Here is a 20,432-nt window from a genome sequence, read left to right as displayed (position 1 = left end):
AAGAAGAAAAAAAGGCGTCACAAAATCGTCTGGTGATAGCAAGAATAAAAACACGACATCAAATCGCGTGGTGATTGCAAGAAAAAAGAAAATAAATCGTCACAAAATCGTCTGGTGATAGCAAGAATATAATAAAAAAGGGGGGAGGGGGAACGCGTCTTTGTACTGGAAGGGGTAACTTGTGCGTTGCGCCTGGCGGTAATGATCACTGGAGCCGAGGGAGACTGAGAGGTTTAAAGCCAGTGCCGCGTGCGTTAAATCCCCCTTACAGCCACAATCAGAGCTGCGGATAACATATCGAGCCCCACGCCAGATTATTGGACAGCATCATTCATTTCTATCGCACTTGTATCTTTCTATCTCTTCTTGTATCACCTCCCACGATACAGAGGGAGATACTGGCCCAATCCTTCCTTCCTTCCTTCCGACAGGTGATAGAGGGGATGGAGGGGTAAGGGGAAGCGGGATAAAGGGAAAAAGAAGTCTGAGTTGTAAGGATGCATACGAATTTTGTTTTGCATGATTGTTACGATGGATAAATATGTATTGTCATCTTTTTATCATGTTTATTTTGATCATACTTTACAAAGGATGATAAGGTTTTACTGACAAAATAAATCGCCGAGGAGAAGGCGTTACGAAATCAGTCAAATCAATTGAAGTACGACCCAGTGATTGGTACGGCAGTGGAAAACTAAGCACTTACTTATCCGCTGACTCTTGTGTCCTACAGCGTTATCACTGCTTCTTCCCCACACCCCACGCGCCCTACCCCCACCCCACTCCACACCCCGGTCCCCAAATCCCCCACATTCCCCCCCACTGTACACCCCTGCCCCAGCCCCCCATTTCCCCACCCCCACTCCACCCGCACTTCTCATGATGAGTTGTGGCAGGTTTTCCTCTGGTCCTCGAATCACTCCTCCTTCTCCACTTCAACTACTCATTCTAACTGCTTCCACGCAAGTTTGATAACGAAACTTATTTAAAACCTATAGTGAATACTGTGGTTGGTTTCAGTTTTAGTCGTCTTAGGCTATCAGGCTGAAATTGTATTATGCATATCACCAGTTTTATTGAATTCATTTACGCTGAGGGAAAATGCCTTTGAAGTTTCTATAATATACATAATTTTATTTGATTATAGGCGCGGTTAGCTTTATTGTTTCTGCATTCCGTCACTGAAGAAGCTTTAGAGCGATTCACGATGGTCTGTTGCCTTTGTAACGAGGGGTAATGAGGTTAACAGGTAATCGCCTCGTTATCTGTCGTTATCTCTGAAAATCAAGGTGGGCACGATAACAACTCGACTGCTCGCCTCGCGCCACGGCCTGTCTCACCACAAGGCCATAGTCATAACCATCAAAATCGCACGAAATTTATAATAAAGTTCATTGAAGCGCGTGCATTTAAACGTTCAGAAGCCGGCGGGGCGGTTTAACGGGCGGAGATTCAAATGTAAACGGCGGGGTGGCGTGGGTGAGCGAGGGAGTCAGTGTAGCGGGGTCTGTACCGAGGCTCGAAGGTCAGATATGGTGGATGAGGTGGAGTACTGGAGGCTGACTCACAGACGAGGCAAATGGTTACGTGGATGGATGAGCTTGTGGACTCAAGGATGATTGATTGACTGTTGGAGGCTGAATAAATGGTTGAGGTGTAAATTTGTGCACATTACTGAAAGGAAGGACTGTCGCTGTTTGGAAAATTACTGAATAATGCTTACAGTGACTAGAGGTATGGGTAGGACCGATGGCATGTTGGTTTCGTTGGTATATGCCTATATGGCTGCTCTCCTCTTCGTCTCTGTTACCGTTACTGTTACTCGGTGTTGCTAAGATCCATTAATTGTTGCCTAGGACCATATTGTTAAAAAGAGAAGGCAGCAAAAGTATGGACAAACCCGTAGTTCTTGGCGACATTTTCTGAAGCAAATTATGATGGAGCATGTCTGGCCCTGTATCGTCACTGGATACTCCTTGCAATGTGAGATGGATGCTGTATCACGTCTCAGAGGTACAGGTGTTCCATAAAAGACCATGAGAATTTAGGGGCTTGAGTTCTTAATAACACGGTCAGTATTGGACATGTTCAGCTCCCTCGTGTCAGTGATGGCTTCGTGTGGAATGGATGAATAAACCAGCCTCAGTGCGGGAGATATCAATTAAAGCTTGGAATTTAAATGTACCACGAGGGATCATTCTTAAGGTCTGTAAAATCACCAGGCGGTTGTAAGATGGTAAGATTTTTAAATTTTGTTTTTGTTGGGTCCTAAGTGTTGGTGGGGAGTACCGATGTGTCATGGGTGCGTCCTGGGTGGGATGTATTATGAAGGAAGTGGGATGGTGGAGATGTGTCCGTGTGGTGGTAGCGTGTCAATGGTGTGGTGTGGTGGTAGGGTGTGTCAAAGGTGAGATGTGGTAAGGTGTGTCAAAGGTGTGGTGTTGTGGTAGGATGTATCAAAAGTGTGGGGTGGTGGTAGGGTGTGACAAAGGTGTGGTGATGTGGTAGGGTGTGTCAAAGGTGTGGTGTTGTGGTTTGGTGTTTCAAATGTGTGGTGTGGTGGTAGCATGTCAAAGGTGTGGTGTGGTGGTACGGTGTGTCAAAGGTGTGGTGTGGTGGTAGCGTGTCAGAGGTGTGGTGTGGTGGTACGGTGTATCAAAGGTGAGGTATGGTGGTAGGGTGTGTCAGAGGTGTGGTGTGGTGGTAGGGTGTGTCAAGGGTGTGGTGTGGTGGTATGGTGTGTCAAAGGTGTGGTGTTGTGGCAGGGTGTGTCAAAGGTGAGGTGTTGTGGCAGGGTGTGTCAAAGGTGTGGTGTTGTGGTAGGGTGTATCAAAGGTGTGGTGTTGTGGCAGGGTGTGTCAAAGGTGTGGTGTTGTCGCAGGGTGTGTCAAAGGTGTGGTGTGGTGGTAGGGTGTGCCAAAGGTGTGGTGTTGTGGTAGGATGTGTCAAAGGTGTGGTGTTGTGGTAGGATGTGCCAAAGGTGTGGTGTGGTGGTAGGGTGTGTCAAAGGTACCACTGGAGTCTGCATGTATTTAATCGGAGACGGAATAGGACGTTGTCAGACGATGATTATTATGAACAAAGAAGTGGAAAAAGGATTGCCTACATTTATCGGTTTGTTTTTCATCTGACAACTAGACCACACCTATAACTTCAGTACTAGGTCGTGGTTGCATGAAATTTAACGGGCCTTGATTATGAGGCCTGAGTTTCCTTGGTTACTAGTCAAATTCATCCTCCAGTCTAACTACACTTGGCCATTAACTGAGCTGAAGAGGTTTACGGATCCTTACGGACTCTAATTACTCAAGTGCACATACCACCAAAATGTTATGAAGGAATCTGTGGGTATTTAATCTGAAATGGAGTGCAATCATGTCAAACGATCAGTCACGCGAAAAATGAAATTAAGATAAAGATAGCGTACTTGCAGAATCCCTCATAATGCCTCACTATTACGAAGGGATCAACACCTGGGTAAAAACGTAGTTGTTGCTATTGCCGTGGAAACTTTTTAATCTGCGACTAAGCACCACGAATTCCCATGCATCGTGTCGTAAAGCAGCGTTCAGAGGGGAGTGTGGCGTGAGTGGAAAGGGGAAATAGGGGGCGCTGAACTTCACGTCTCTAAATTTTCACCTTAAATACCCTTATGCAGTGGATAGGTGTGATTCTGTCTTAACCCATTAGCTGCGGAAAGTTTCTGTGAGCTGAGTAAAATCGTTTGCCGGAATGTGGAGTAGAATACGAAGCTTTTTATTTCGGTGAATATGTTAATCGTGAAAAGTCTTTTACCTTCGTGGATTTCTTCGAGTTGAATAAAATCGTCTGTGTTTAGCCAGAATACAATGCAACGTTCGTGTACCGCTGTGAATGGGTGAAATAACTTGCTAAAAAGGTGTTTATATGTTATTTTGCTCGTATTCCGGCGAGTAGCTGAGCGAAGAATAACGCAACAAATCTGCTGCATTAAGGAAAAGGCTACGGTGTTATCTTGGCTATATCTGGCGTTATCACATTATCAGGTTATTAGCGATAAAGCCCAACGCATCGGTATAGACTCCAGTGATTGGGAAGATGACCACCGCCTTACCACCACCACCACCACCGCCATCACACTCCCATACCCTCATCTAGCGTCCCAGCTGTTCAGGCAGGGTACTATATTTCCCATGCCTTCTCAGCGCCTCCTCCCAGATTTTCGTTACGCAGGATGATCGCGATTACGATGTTTAATCCTAGCCTAACCCAGCCCAACCTTACCTAACTTAACCTTGACCTAACCTTACCTAATCTAGCCCGGCTTAAACCTAACCCAGCCTAACTTAATATTCTAACCAAACCTAACCAAATCTTACCTAATCCTAACCTAACCTAACCATACCCAGCCCTATCAGATTAGCCTAACCTAACCTAACCTTTTCAAGCCAAGGCAAAAGTTACCTAACCTAATTCTACCGACCAATCCAGCTTAACCTAACCTGACCTAACCTAACACAACTTAACCGTTCTGGAGGAGAAAAATCGACCAAACTGACCTCTGTTTGGAATTTAGCGTTGGCCTCCACCTTCCCTCCATACAGCCAACCCAGCCACATCAGGTGAGTGGAAAGTCCAAGTACTCAGGGATGGCTATGTAGCAGTTTCGACGTCGGATTTAGAGATATTTACTCCTGTCTATGAATTTCAGTGCCTTGCCTTACGAATAGAGCAACAGTTCAGAAATATTATCAGTATTGTTGGAATAATTTAAAAGTGTCGGCGTTTTTATTTATATTTTTTCCCCGCGATTTTTGACAAGGATGACAGTTTGGCGCATTCGGGAATGGATCTGTTGATATCGCTTTTATATCTCCCTAGAAATTTGGACGGGCACTATCATATTTTTCTGTTATTTTAGCAATATTACAGGGATTATCTGGCTAGGTCGAACTCTCCCCCCGTCCCCCCTCACACGAGGTGGCGGGGGCTGCGGTGACGGTGGCAGAGTTTATCATGTAGAGTTATCTGAGGTGATCCAAGTTATCAGGGATTGTGCTGTGGACAATCGGGACTGTCGATATACGATTCACCTTTATTTTATCTAATAATTTAAAGATTAGGGTGATCAGTCGGGCCAGCTATTAATAGTATGGAATGACTTTGAAGTGACCGAAGGGGATCATAACCAGAGTCATCCTCATCACTACCTCCGTTATTACCACCTTTCATCACGACAAGTATTTTTGTCTGCTCAGGGGATAGAAAAAGGCTACTGTCTGGAATATAGGGAAATGGAATGGTGACTATTACATAACCTAAAGATACGGGAAAGAATATGTGTGTCATGGCACTAGAAATGATGGTAATGAAATTCGGAAAATATACAATAGAGGCACCGGGAATAGAGATTCAACCTCGTCTTGTCTTAGCAGTGCGAGGAGCTTCAGTTTGATCAATCTATACTTTCTTTTCAGAGCAATATTGCGCAAATCCTATGAAATTATCGCCAGGTGAATTAGATTAGAGTTCTATCACGTTTATTCTCGTTATCAGGCATTCGTTATCAGTGCCATTGCTACCTGTGAGAGGCTGACATGACCCCCAGTGCCAGCGCCATCTGTGTATTGATAACTAAGCTGTCACACTTGATTGGTGGTTCTCAGTGTGATCAGACTGTTAGACAATATTTTTTTTTTTTCCCCCACATATCTGTTCACCCATTTGAAGAGCGAGTTACGACTTTGTTCCCGCATATACACGCAGACTTTTTCACCTGAGGACGTCACATTTATCCATTTATTCATTTAATCGATGGAGGTCATATTATTTTTTTTTTACACGAGGACGGCATACTTATTTTTTCAGTCGAGGAAGCAATGTTGTTTTTATCCCAGGGAGTCATATTATTTTCTCTTTCGAGGACATAGTACAGTACAGTATATCTATCTCTATATCTGTCTAACCGTATATTTCTGTCTGTCTGTCCATCTGCGTATCAATCTATCAGTCTGTCTGTCTGTATTGCACCCGAGGACTCCATATTATTATTTTTTTTTTAATTTTACCAGATAGCTTGTTTTTTTTGTTTTTTTTTCGTACTGTCGTCAAACGGTTTTATTCAGCTAAGGAAGTACGTTTCATAGTGAAGGGGTTGAAGAAGGCAATAGCCAATATTTTCATTTGAGAAGATGTTAGCAATGTATATCTTCGAATAAATTCGTCTGGAAATAAATAGATTAGAAATGTTGAACGGGCAGGAAGGGTTAATATTTTTTTGTCTGATATAAACAGACTGTCCCTGAAAAAAAAATTAATGGAGAACCTAACTGTGAACATGAACGTGGAAGAAGCAAAACAGTCGGCTAACAAGGTGGTAGAACATCCTAAGCTCATGAAAACACGAAGAAATTGCTAAAAGAAAGAAAAAAAATGAAATAATTAATGAAGGAAGAAGGAAAGAAAGATGAAAGGAAGGATAGAAAGAAAGATGAAAGGAAGGACAGAAAGAAAGATGAAAGGAAGGACAGAAAGAAAGATGAAAGGAAGGACAGAAAGAAAGATGAAAGGAAGGACAGAAAGAAAGATGAAAGGAAGGACAGAAAGAAAGATGAAAGGAAGGACAGAAAGAAAGATGGACGGAAATGAAGAAGAAAGGAAAAAAAGAGAATGAAGAAAGGTGGAAAGAAAGGAAGAAAGAAAGAAAGATGGAAGGAAAGAAAGGAAGGGGAAGAGGCACTAGGTCACTCAGAATTCATGATACATCAAAGACGAAACTGTCAACAAGGAAGGGAAAGATGCGCCTTAAACCTCATAATCTCAACAGAAAATTGGCGCGAGGTGCTGGAGAAAACCCAAGCGGATCAGAATAAAGCACAAAAAGAAACTGTCAGAAGGAAAAGGGAAGAGATGCTGGAAAACTTTATGTAACAAAGCCTCATCTGTAAAAAAAAAAAAAAAAAAAAGAGAGAGAGAGAGAGAGAGAGAGAGAGAGAGAGAAAGAAAGCGGAAGAGTGCAAAAAAAAAAATCTGTGTTAACCAGAAAGCGACACAAAGATGAAATTGTCAAAGAGGAAGGGAAGAGACAACAAAGCCTAAGCTACAAAGACGGAACCGTAAAAGAGGAAGCGGAAAAGTGCTTTAAATAATCCTATACTCACGAAAAGCGACACAAAGACGAAACTGTGGAAGCGGAAGGGGGAAGTAGTGCCAGGAAACTTTATGCAACAATGACAGAGCTGCGAAAAAGGAAGTGGAAGAGTGCTTGAAAAATTCCCGAGTTCACCAGAAAGCGACACAAAGACAGAACAATCACAAAGAGGAAGGGGATGCGATGCGGGAATAACCCCCTAAACTACAAAGGCGGAACCATGAAAGAAGAAGCGGAAGAGTGCCCCCTCCCCTCCCCCCAAAAAAATCTTCAGCTTCCGCGAAAGCGACACAAAGACGAAACTATCACAGGGAAAGGGGAAGAAATGCTGGAAAACTCATGATGTAAAAGAGAAAAAGGAAAAACGCTAGACAGAAAATCCAAAATCACGCGAAGAAGAGGAAGACGAAGAAATAGGAGAGGAAGGGGAAGCGGTGGTGGTGGGTCGGGTGCAGATGAATAATTAGGAGCGGAAACAAAAGAGAAGGGAACGGAAATATTGGGGGGAGGATGTTGGGGGGGGATGGTGTGGGGTTGAGTTACACCGGCAGAGGATGTGGTGTGGGGTGGGTTGGGGGGATGGAGTTAATTATTTTGATTGGGAAATACCAGAGAGGAAAAATTATTGAAAAAAGAATTGGGGAGGGGGTAGTTAAGGGGGGAGCTAGGAGGAGAGGAAAGGGGGGACACAGGAGAGAATGTAGTGGCAGTATTTTTTAATCGCCATCATCATCATCATCATCATCATCATCAGCTCAGGATCCAAAAGCTGAGATCCGCAGATGTAATTTAAAATAGTATGTGAAAAGTTAAAGCTGTAAACAGGAAAAGAGAGAGAGAGAGAGAGAGAGAGAATGTCAAGCCTTAGCAGACCAAAATCTCGTGCTTTGACCCCCCCCCCCCAAAAAAAAAAAGGAGAGACGTGGCAGTGAAGAGGATGAAGTCACGAGGCCACAGTAAAATGACAGCAGCGTCTGGTTCTTTGTTGTGGTGCATTCCGGCAGAGGTCATATAACACAACATCTGCACCTCCTGACTCACTCCATCATGACGCTCCCTCGTGTGTGTGTGTGTGTGTGTGTGTGTGTAAGTGTGAAAAAGAAGGAATGTAAGGCTGAGAATCCGTAAACTTATCCTTCCCAGACAAAGCTGAATAAAGAAAAGTCCAAAGTCTAGATCCGTCCATTTCAAGAAGCCTGGACACACTGCGTTTGAAATACTGATGGTCATTGGCAGCGAGAAAGACAGAATGAGGAAAACAGGACCAAGGTTGACGAGTCTGTGATTCCTCTGGCTGTCCATACCAAACATACCTCGATATTTTATTTTTACTAATCCCCATCAGTTTTATTCATCCAAAAAAAAAATCTTGCAGGGGAATAACAGCTGAAATTCTCCTTTTTATCTTGACTGAGGGAAGTTGTTTCGGGGTACATTTTCGGGTTGTGTGTGTGTGTGTGTGTGTGTGTGTGTGTGTGTGTGTGGAGAGAGAGAGAGAAAGAGAGAGAGAGAGAGGTCAGACCGGGTGGTTGTGGTGAGTGCAGCCATCCTCACTTACGTCCGGTACCTTCCCCTCGTACTTGTGCTCTGCCGCTCGTCCTCCTCCTCTACTCTTCCTCTTTACTCTCATAGTCTATCTTATCCTTTATCTCTCCTTTCTTTTTTGTTCTTCCTCTCGTCTCGTATTGCACTTCCTCCTCTCCTTCCATTTTCCTTCTCATACTTTATTTCTCCTTTATCTTCTCACGCCTGTTCTTTACCTCTCCTCCCTCTTGTCCACTCTCCCTCTTTACTCCCTTTATCTTTCTTATCGTGTATTCACCTTGTTTTATCTCCTTCCTCTCCTCTCATCCCACTCCCCTCTCCTCCTTTCCTTCCTTTATCTTTCTTTACCTTTATTTTGTCCTTATTTATGACCTTCCTCTGCCTCTCCTTCCCCTCTCGACTCCCCTTTCCTTCGTTCTTCATTCTTACTGTTTATGTTTCTTCATTTATCTCCTTCCTTATCTCTCTTCTGCTCGGCTTTCCCTCTCTAGTGCCTGCATCTTCCTTATCATTTATTTCTCCTTTATCGTGTTTATTTGTCCTCTGCCACTTCCCCCTCCTAATGACCATCCTTGCTTTACTTCCTTTATCTTTTTTATCGTTTAATTTTCCTTTCCTCTGTCTTCCTTATCGTCGTAGCCATTATTTTCTCCACCTTTATCTTCATCCTTATCATTGCATCTCTCTCTCTCTCTCTCTCTCTCTCTCTCTCTCTCTCATCCTGGTATCGTAAATTTCACCTTTATTATCTCTCTTATCTTGGTCTGTATTCCCTTCTCCCTTATCAGTGTACTCCGTCGTAGCTCTGATTTTTACTGTGCCTTGCTTCTGTCTGTTTTCCATTGTTATTCGATTTATTTTATTGTTTTCTTGTCCATTTCGTTCCTCATCTCTGTGTTCCCCCTTTCATTTCGATTAATTTTGTCAATATTTTTCCTATTCCCTACGTTTTGCACATTCTGTTTGTATATATATTTTCATTCTTTGTCCTGCCATACCATTGTTTTTCATCTTTTGCTTAGTATTTTTTTTCTTATCCGTGTTCTTGTTTCATAATTAGTTTCACTTTCGATTTGTATTAATTTACCATTTCCATTTTCATCTCTGTTCCAATTGTTTAATTTTCTGTTTTATCTCTGCCTTGCTCACTTTTCTTGTCGTTTATCTTATCTGGTCAGCATTACTCCAGTTTTATCTCCCTCTTACCCCCTGTATACGTATCGTATCTCTCGTATCTCTGCGCCACGTCTCGTTATTTATCTCTCCTTGTTACCTACTCTTCCACGCATTTATGATATTTTTTTTTCCTGATAACGGTATCTTGTCCTCTTCACTCGTAGATTTTCATTATATTCTTGTCTTGCCTCATTTTTTTTTCACTGTCTCTGCTACCATATTGCTTGTTTGCATATAATCTTGTATCATTTTTGGTACTTTTTATCTGTCCAGTCATGCTTCTCCAAAACTTTTTCTTTTCCTGCTCGTCACTTCATGTTGGACAGAAATACAATAAGTTTTTTGGTTCAGCAGTTCATTATATTTATTATAGAAAAAGTATACGGTACTCTAATCAGGAGAAGATAGAGATAATAAATTATTAAAAATTATCGTGCTACAAACCCCCTACCAAATTAAATTATTATGCAGAAAAATAAGTTTTAATTGTGTTCCGCCAGTAACTCATTTGCTTTGAGGTAGTTGATATTGTACAGTACCGTACAGTCATTCGGCTGCTCCGGCCTGCATCGCAGTCCCCGAACACCATCCCTCCTTACACTCGGGACCTCACTGATATATATTTTGACTTACACTGCTTTCTCTCCTGTTTCAAAGAGAACTACCCCATAGTAATACACAGAGCCTCGTATGAAAGGTTGTGTGAGATGATGTGATATCCTGTAAGCTGGTAGGAGATAAGGTTACCACTGTTTTAAGGAGTTCCATGTATGATTGCTGATGCCGTCTTTCTCCCTCTTTCTCCATACAGCGGGATGTACGGTAGTAGGGGTGCGATGTACTCTCAGGAGGTGTCGGCAACGCCCTCAAGCATGTGGCCCCAGCAGCGTGAGTACTTGTTACAGCTACCTGACTCACAGCTTACTCAGTTACCCCTCCATCTTTATTCAGTTCCTTGTACCTCATTCTTCACATTTGACTCACATCATTCTCAATCAGCCCTCCATCCTTAAGCAGTTCCTTGTCCCTTATTCCGCACGTTCTTCTTTCAGTCCTCACTGCTTATTTATTTCCTTGGTCTTCATTCTTCACTGTCCTTTTCCAGGCATCGCTGTACTTACCCACTCCCTCGTTCGTTATACCTTACTTCCTTCTTCCAGTCTCCACAACTTACTTCCTTGTCCCTCATTCCTCATTCCCATCTTCCTTTCCTCACCATTGACTCACTTCCATGTCCCTCAGTCTCTTCTTCCAGTCCTCACCACTTACATCCTTGTCCCTCATTCCTCACTCTTCTTCAGGTCTTCCTCCCCCTCTCTCGTAACGCACTCAACCCTCACTCCCTCCTTCAATCCCATACTGACATTCCACTCACCCATCTCTCACTCCTCACATTCTCCCTCACCCGGCCTCACACATCCTCACTTCGCAACAGTATGGCAAACTGAGGAGCGAAGATAAAGCTGATAATATGTTGCAGTTTCCCCGAAGTTACAGTGTCAGGGTTATTGATAATGTATAACGAATAGCAAATTTATTTTACTGAGAACAGAGTATATTTTAAATGAGAGTCGGGACAGGGTAGATAAGGATGATATGCAGGTTTCTCCTAATTTCGTGTTCAGAGTATGTGGAAAAAGTTGTAATAGTTTTGAACACATTGGAAATTTATAAGGAGACTGCTTATATTTTGCATGACAGTAGAACAGAGAAGACAAAACTAATATATCAGTTTTCGTATGTTAACGGGATTATTTGCATGGAATTAAAAAAAAGAAGAAGAAGAATTGATGACTTTTTTAAGGTCATACAAACTCGCTGTAGTCAGAAAGTTGTTATAGGTTTTTCACTTAAGCTTGGCCCAGATTTTCGTCCCTTTACAGATTACTTCACATAGTGGCAAAAAAAAAAAAAAAAAAAAAAAAAAAAAGACATGCTACAGCTCCACATCTCTGCCATTGTACTTTAGGCCAAGTTAAAGTGAAAATAATATATTAGAACCTTTTGTTAATCTCCTGTCACGACTGAAAATTCTAGATGGTGGGAGGGCAATTGTAGGCCAAGTTAAGGTGAAAGTGGTATATGGAGAGGTGAAAACAGTGCGGCAAGACTGCATGTGTTGTGTGCAGGAGAGATGGCAATATTAGGCAAAGTTAGAATGAAAAGACTATATCAAGTCCATGTGTGTGTGCCGGCAGCAGTGGACTACGGGATGAGTGACCTGGGTGTGATGAAGTCCTCAGCCTCCACCCCGCCCCTCAACTTCACCCCGCGAGTCTACTCCAGCAGTCAGGTGCCCCAGAGACAGGCCTGCTCACTCCCACCTGCCGCTACACCTGTACCGACGCTTAACCAGGTGAGAGAGAGAGAATTTTTACATCAATCCCTTCCACACCATTACACTACTCAGCCATAGTTCGTGCCTACTCTCTTATTCTGTTCCTGGCTGGAGGGATGTCATAGCCAGGGTTGTGCACAGAATAGAGACTTGTTATTCAGTGTTAAGGTGGTTGCTCGAAGATTTGCGACACCGCACGAGGAAAATTTGCAGTGAGGCTGTTGTTCAGTTAATATTCAGAAGCTCCAAACCATCAGTATGTCTTTGCTACGTACGCATTCCATTCAGCCACGGAGAGGACTAAAGAAGAGCAGATATCATGAATTGCGAAAAACTAACTAGGGTATTTGTTTTAAAGTTCTGAATGCGAAATTAGGACAGCTGAGCAGGAGCCACACATTCCCATAATGGAAAATACCATAATCCTCCTATGATACTAAAGGGCTTTATTCCAGGTCTCGTCGCACCTCTTCCTTAGCGATTTATTGTGCATATTACACCTCAGTACTATCTTCTTTGTTATTGAAGCGGACTATATGTCAGTACTGAAATCAGGGTCTTGATTCCGGCCATGAGATTAGTTTCAGCCGTGAGATTAGTTCTGAGCTGAGCGTGAGATTAGCTCCCAGCATGAAATTATTCCAGACGTAAGATTAGTACCAACGTGAGATTAATTCCGAGTATGAGGTCAGTTCCGACGGTGAGATTGGTTCCGAGCATGAGGTAAGGACGTTAAGGTGTGAGATAAAAAATAAATCGTTAAGGAAGAGGCACTACAAAGCCTCCTCTGCCACTTAGAATACAAAGCCCCACCACTACCACCACCACCACCACCAGACACTGACCCCCTCTCCATCTCCTCCTCAGCAGCTGCAGCCGAGTGGAGTACCGCTGAGCCGACCTACGCTGAGCTATGGTGGGTATGACATGTCCACACCCTGGGCCACCTCAGACCCGTACGCCGCCTACACCACACATCGCGCCATCAAAAGTAAGTCACTGAAGTTATTTATTTAGCTGTGTATTTATGTATTTATCTGTTTATCTGTTTGTTTTACCACAGCCCCATCAAAAGTAGCAGCGTTTTTTTTTTTTTTTTTTTAATCATTTTGAAACCACAACGCGGTCAAAATCGATTTTTTTTTCTCAGCACTATCAAAGGTAAAAGCAGTTTTTTTATAAACCATTTATTAAATTGTTTATTCTTCTGCAGTGTCATCAAAACTAGGAACGAGTTATTTTATGACATTTTTCTTTTTAACCACAGCTCTGTCAAAAGTAAGAGATAAAAAAAAATTATAGCGCGATCAACAGTAAGATTTTTTTTTTTTTTTTAAACCACAGTGGCATAAAAAGTAAGAGCGGTATTTTGGACAATAGCCCCATCAAAAGCAAGTTTTTCCTTATCACAGCACCATCGAAAATAAGAGCAGTATTTTTTTCCTCTCTATTCCGAGGACACATTTTTTGTCACTTCCATACGAATTCACTTACTTAGGGAAGACCTCTATACAGAGAGAGAGAGAGAGAGAGAGAGAGAGAGAGAGAGAGAGTTACAAGATGAGGAAGTCCGTCTCTGCACTATACAATGTCTTTAGTTATAAGCAGGACGTTCGTTTTCGCAGTACCTAGTGTCCTGTTCCGAATTACATAGCCAGGAAACTGATACCTACAGAACGCTTATCCTGTTAACCCCACTCACTCTCCTCATTTATTTTTATTTTTCATTTTATTCATGCTGCCACCGGGCGAGATCATGCAACGATTTCATTCAGCTGGAGGGATTAATAAAGGCTATATCTAAACCCGCCCTCCGCGATTTAATGAAGCTTTAGTAATGAAGAGATTACTGAAGGCTAAACAGTATCCAATCCAACCCTAATTCGAAAAGTCTCCGCTGGTTTGAATAATCTCGTCTGATGGTCTGAATTATGAATAAAAATAACTTAGTGGGATTGGATGAAGAACTGAATACTTAGTGGGACTGCATGAATAATAATTGCTGAAAATGGGTCACACGCGGAGGAAGCTGGTATCTGCAAAACGCAATATCCTGCAAATATATCGAGCGGGTTGTGCATGTTGCAGAGTACACGTGGCGCCTCTGTCTGTGGCACAAGGACGACGTAAGCATGATACTCGGGATTGCTGTGAAATGAAATAAAATCCGTAGGTGGAAATTAGGTTAGGATGACGACGACGATGATGATTGTCCTCCTCCTCCTCCTCCTCCTCTTCCTCCTCCTCCCCCTCCTCCTCCTCCTCTTCCTCCTCCTCCTCCTCCTCCTCCTCATCATCATCATCATCATCATCATCATCATAATCATCATCATCATTATAATCCTCCTCCTCTTCCTTATCATTATTATCATCATCCTATAGCCTGGATGATGACAATATTGAGATGGTGTAGAGGAACTATTGATTGCAACTGTACATATACCACTGACATCACAGATATTAAACTGTCCCCATGCTCATCCTTCAGTCTACATCATCGCTAAAACGTGGAAGAAGTTATACTTAAATACCAAAGTTATGTTCCGATATTTATGTTGACGTGAAAAAAAAGAAAAAAAAAACACATCCATATTGAAGTTATGTCTACTGTGAAGATATTATAGTTGCAGCCCGACTTGGACACCGAAACAATTATAACTTCTTTATTTTCGGACTGTTGGAAGAAGGATGAGAATTAACGTCAACCAATTGCACGAGCTTCACTAATGCGAACCATTCGATTTTTCGCTGACTCTCCGTTTTCCCCCAGCATACGGCCTCTAGTAATTATTTTGCATCCAGGTTTCCCGTTGAAAATAGTTCTTCTTATTTATTTATTTATTCATTTATTTATTTTTGCGCTCCATATCCGACTTCACCCATCTTTAAATGGGAAAAGGGGTAGGGATATGATGATAATGGTGACAGTGATGATGATGATGATGATAACGATGATGATGATAATGGTGGTGATAGTGGTGGTGATGGTGATAGTAATGATGATGATGATGGTAATAATGAACAGTTAGCGGCACCGTGGAATCTGTCCCCTCCCGCTGTGAAGTGCAGAAAGTGGCCTGTACATGTTGAAAGCATCCTGTGTGTGATAACCAGAGGAAAAATACTTGGAAATCTCAGACCGGCTCATAACGACACGAGATAATTGGCTGGGAGGGAAACATAAAAAAGATTAAGCATTTCAGTGGTAAAAAGGTTAATGATTGTTTGATATACAATCTCTAGGTCGAAAGGCCCTCCGAAAATTAATAAAATGGTCTGCGTATAACAAGAATGAACTGAAGTAGACGTCATTGTAATGAGTTTTTACCTTCTTCGTTTTCCTTTGTTCCCTTTCATTTCTTTTTCAATTTTCTTTGTCTATTTCCTTTTTCTTTCTTTTTTTCTTTTTTTTTTTTTTCTTCGTGCCAAACTCTTACTCGGCGTGCAGGTTGTTCAGTCATACTGGGAGTAGTGGCGGTAACCTCAATAATACCATGACTTCAATTGGTATTTTAGGCTTGTCATTCGTTTTTTAGTCTTGCTACCTCCAGACGATATTACGCTGCATAGGAGAGACTTTTCAGACTAGTGGGATTGCTATACCTTTCTTTAACCCCTGCGCTTCTACGGATCCTTTTCAAGTTAGTTAAAACCGTCGGCAGGAAGCAAGAATAAGCTACAACATTATCATATGCAAGGATTGAAGGTAGTATTTGTCTCGTGCTTAACTCTTGTTGTAAACTGTTCAGCTGTCATGTAAAGGTAAGAGGCTGTTAACTCTTTGCTTAATATAAAACAACTTTGTATTTTAAACTGGCTAAGGTCAGACGGTTTGATTCATCTTGGAGAAGCTTGCCCGCAGAAATGAGGTGAAAGACTACCTCAGTTAACGCTTTGACCGAGAATAAAGAGCTATGGCTTTCATTACGGCGGTGTCATTCGCTACAGAGATTCTACGCCGTCAAATTATTCAGCTTAATTCAAAGATCATCAGATTTTATGCGATCGCTTCATATTACGTGTACTTTTCTGCTTGGGTAGATTAGGTTAGGCTACGATGCCCTAGAGACAGCCAAACTTAGCCGTTGGATCTTCAAACTCTGTGTGCTGGTAGGAGACACTCTTAACATGCTATAGCTGTTTTTGCATATAGATAGATTAGGTTATAGGGTAGGTCAGATTAAGGAGGTCAGATTAAGGTAGGCTATGTTAGGTTAGGTTAGGTTAGGTTCTCAGGTCAGGTTAGGTTAGGCTGATCTTCTCCCAAGGATCTTCGAACTTTATGTGATGATACGAGGCACTCTTCATACACAGTAGCTATTTTTGCATTAGGGCATGATGTCTTAAGAGGCGGGTGTGTGACTAGCCAGACTGCCACTTATGTGAAGTGTTGGAGGGTTCACTGTCTGACTCACTGCCAACCAACTCACCATACACTCACATACGCAGCACATTCAGTCGTAACAAACCTTTTTTCCTGCTGTCGATGCACATAGATATTTTACTAAGGCTGGCACTTGTTGATTTTTTTCTAGATGAGAGAAATCGAATTAGTTAAAAGGTTAAAAGCTGTCTTTAATCACTGCCTGCCCACCATGCCCTCACACACACATCACACATCACCGTTATGCTGAGGGAGCGTCAATGATTCAGTAATATGCTAAAAATACTGGACTGGTTATTAAAGTTCGTGGAAAGAGAAATGGGAGAGGCAACATTACTTGTTTCTGATAGTACAATTAATATCTGAATTGTCGAGACCTTACATTCCAAAAAAATAGACTCGAGCGATGTTTCTCAGTAGTAATTCTGAGTATTTAAGATTTCATATTGATGCCTTATTATTTGACTTGAAGTGTGACGTAGGTAGACCAAAATTTACGATTATTGAAATACAGCGTAGGCTACCGTTCGATATTTCAAAGCTCTTCATGTTGTGCTTCAGAATGTGCGGTGGTCTCTCTCTCTCTCTCTCTCTCTCTCTCGTTACACAGTGTCCCATAAACAACACTACTTTTATCGCCTGTTTCTTCTACAATCGAATTCCTCTTTAAAAAAAAAAAAGTACACAATTTTTCTAAAGAAGTGAGCAACTGAACATACTCCCGCTAAATGTGATGTGATGTGATGTGATGAGATGTGCTGTAGTGTGATGTGATGCTATGTAATACTACGTGGCAGGCTCTCATCTCTCACTGATTACAACCACACGTGAAGACCCCCAGCAAGTAAAATCAGTGCCCATGACGCTGTTAAAATCTATGTATCTAATTATCGGTCTCTCTCGCCCTAACTGGCTAGAGAGGAAGTTCAGCAATTAAGCACGGAGGGTGGAGAGGATAAGAGGCTTCCTGTGCCGTTGCGAGGTGTGCTGTCTTTTATCGCAGGTTGCAAGGGTATGAAGTGAAAAGTGTAAAATGGTTAGTAGGTGTGAATGGCGGTGCTGATGCTGTTGATGGTGGTGATGATGTGTATGGATGGTTGTGGTAGTGATGTTGTTAGAAGGTTTTAGTGTGTGTGTGTGTGTGTGTGTGTGTGTGTGTGTGTGTGTGTGTGTGTGTGTGTGTGTAGGGGGAAGGGCTACGAATACGCTTACCCACAAAAAATACTGATTATGTCCAGCTTAACCTTGAAGTGTCCGCAAGTCATTTTCAGTCCTCTAAGAAAAAATAATATGAGTAGCAAAAAAAAAATAATAATAATAATCGAGAAAGTGTTACCCTAGATTGTTTTCAACCCCTTCAGTACGCCTCGGCTCTTCTGTGCTGAGTGAAATCGTGTGAAGAATAAAGAGAAAATAAAATGCTGGGCCTTGAACCGAACTGAAAGGAGTTAGTTTTTCTGTTTTTGTCAGGTTAAAGACGAAAGGGGTCTGCCCGACTGTGAATTAAACCGTTTGGTGACAGAACACACACACACACACACACACACACACACACACACACACACACACACATGAAGTCAGGCCACAGGAGTTTCTAATCCTTTTACTACTAAGGGTCTCTCTCCATATCTAAATGCATTCGTTTGATGGTAGTCAGGATAAGATATAAAAAACACCATTGTAGAAAAGGGACTAAATATATTTCTGAATAATGAAGGATATGTGTGTGTGTGTGTGTGTGTGTGTGTGTGTGTGTGTGTGTGTGTGTGTGTGTGTGTGTGTGTGTAACCGAACAAATGTATAAATCAGGACGTCCTGTCAAATGAGTAATGTAAGAGGATATGCATACTTGAAAATAAAATGAGAGGGACAAACACAACACTCTTCCTTCCTTTCTCCTCTCAACTTCCCCTCCTCTACCCTCTCTTCCATCTTATCTTCCTCTCTCTTCTTTTCTCCACACAATCTCTTACTTCTTCCTCTCCCCTTTTTGCCCTTTCACCTCTCCTGTCCTTCCCTCTCTTGACATACTTCCTCCTTCTTCTTCTTCTTTCTGTCTCTTCTCTGATTTCTCCCCTTTCTAATTATCGCTTCTTCACTTCTTCTTCCCCTTCACTCCTCCTCCTCCCTTCTCCTCACTTCACACCCGCTCTTCTCCCCACGTCTTTCTTTCTCTCTTCTTACCCTCTCTCCCCTCCCCTCTCGTTCTCTCCTCGCCTCACATCACACCCTTTCCCGTTCCTTCACTCTCCTTTTTTCTTTTCTCTCCTTCCTTCCCTCCTCTTTTCTTCTCCACCTCTCCACTTCTCTTCTCCTCTTCTTTTTTCTCCCCTTCTCCACTTCCCCTCTTCTCCCCTCACCCTTCACCCCTACCCCCACTTCCGGCCGTCACAGTAAAAGTCACGGCGTCACTCGATGTAGGAGTGTGACGCGTGGCATTTGTCGAATGAATTTGTTCCACTTGTAGAAAAAAAAAAAAGATATATAATTCTCTTTGTGTGAGTCTGTTCTTGTTATCGTCTGTGGAGTTCTGTGCTGTTTTTATAATTATCATTGTTATTATTATTATTATTATTATTATTATTATTATTATTATTATTATTATTAGTGTTATTATTATTATTATTATTATTATTATTATTATTATTGTTATTATTATTGTTATTATTATTATTGTTATTATTATTTCTGTGGTTCGTCGTCTTCTCATTATTATTATTATTATTATTATTATTATTATTTCTGTGGTTCGTCGTCTTCTTTTCATTATTATTATTATTATTATTATTATTACACTTTATTATTGTAATTATCTTCATCATTACTATCATTATGGAAAAACACCACCACTTTTCCGCGGCCGTGGTGTTAGGTCGGCGGATGAGTGGGAGCGATAGTAACAGGAGAAGGGGGAGGGGCAGATAACTGTAGAGGGAAAATAACTGAAATGAAATGATAGACGAAGTAACAGAAAAAGATGACGGAAAAATTGATGGAACTGTGAGATGTGGAGGAAGAGCAGATACGGAGGAGGAGGAGGAAGGAAGAAGAAAAGAAGAGGGAAGCAAGAGAAGAGAGGGGAGGGGAGGGGGCGAGAAAAGAGAAGTGGAGAGGGGAGAGGGCAGGAAGAGGAGAGGAAGAAGTAAGAGGTTGTGAGGAGAAAAGGGGAGAAGAGAAAAGGAGAAGGTGCTGATGAAAGAGGACGACAGGTGAGATGATGAAGATGGTGGGGGAGGCGAAGGACTGTTTCAAAGAGTCAACAGTGGGTAAGTGGTGTAGAGGTAAGAGGCAAACAGATCAGTGACTCTTACCCCTAATGTCCTTACCAGTGCACACACGGTCACCTCAAGGGGCTCTCTCGGATGGACTGGCTTGGTAAATAATGGTCACCTAACTCTGGACGAAGAATATGGGGCAGGTGGGGAGAGGGTGGTGCGGTGGAGGGAGGGAGAAGTTGATGGGAATGAGGACACGGAGTTATGGAGAGAAGAGAGAGGGAGTTAATATTGGGAATGAGTATGGGTGGAATATAGACTGAATGTAATCATCATGACAGTATGGAGCTTGAAAACAAGGTGAAGAAATATACAGTAAATCTATGGGAGAGTAAAATATGAAGGATGGGGAAGGTGGAGGAAGGGAGAAATGCTGGAGGAAAGAATTTAAGGGAGAAGGAAAGGAGAGATGAAGGGTGATATGGAGGAAACAGTAGAGAGGGGAAAAATGAAAGAGGGAAGGAAGAAACAAAGAAGGAGGTAGTGATAAGGGAGGGAAGAGAAAGGTAGGATGGAAGGAGGGAAGAGATGGAAGGAGAGGCAAGGGCGGCAGTGCTAGAAGTTATGGCAGGACCTTCACACCAC

General features: G+C 42.2%; 1 protein-coding gene across 1 annotated transcript in view; it reads left to right on the top strand.

Annotated features, from left to right (window-relative positions):
* The window catches only part of LOC145412067 (uncharacterized), a 61,244-nt gene that overhangs the window by 13,968 nt on the left and 26,844 nt on the right, over positions 1-20,432 (top strand). The window contains exons 3-5 of the mRNA XM_080281984.1: positions 10,662-10,738; positions 12,049-12,206; positions 13,056-13,179. Coding sequence (XP_080138110.1) covers positions 10,662-10,738; positions 12,049-12,206; positions 13,056-13,179 — 359 coding nt within the window. The remainder of the gene's footprint in view (positions 1-10,661; positions 10,739-12,048; positions 12,207-13,055; positions 13,180-20,432) is intronic.

Source organism: Coenobita brevimanus, chromosome 92 (genome assembly GCF_032717465.1).
Source record: "Coenobita brevimanus isolate Jiangsu-jjx chromosome 92, ASM3271746v2, whole genome shotgun sequence".
NCBI lineage: Eukaryota > Metazoa > Arthropoda > Malacostraca > Decapoda > Coenobitidae > Coenobita > Coenobita brevimanus.
The sequence above is the reverse complement of the archived record's forward strand: the minus strand, read 5'-3'. Positions and strand labels throughout refer to the sequence as shown.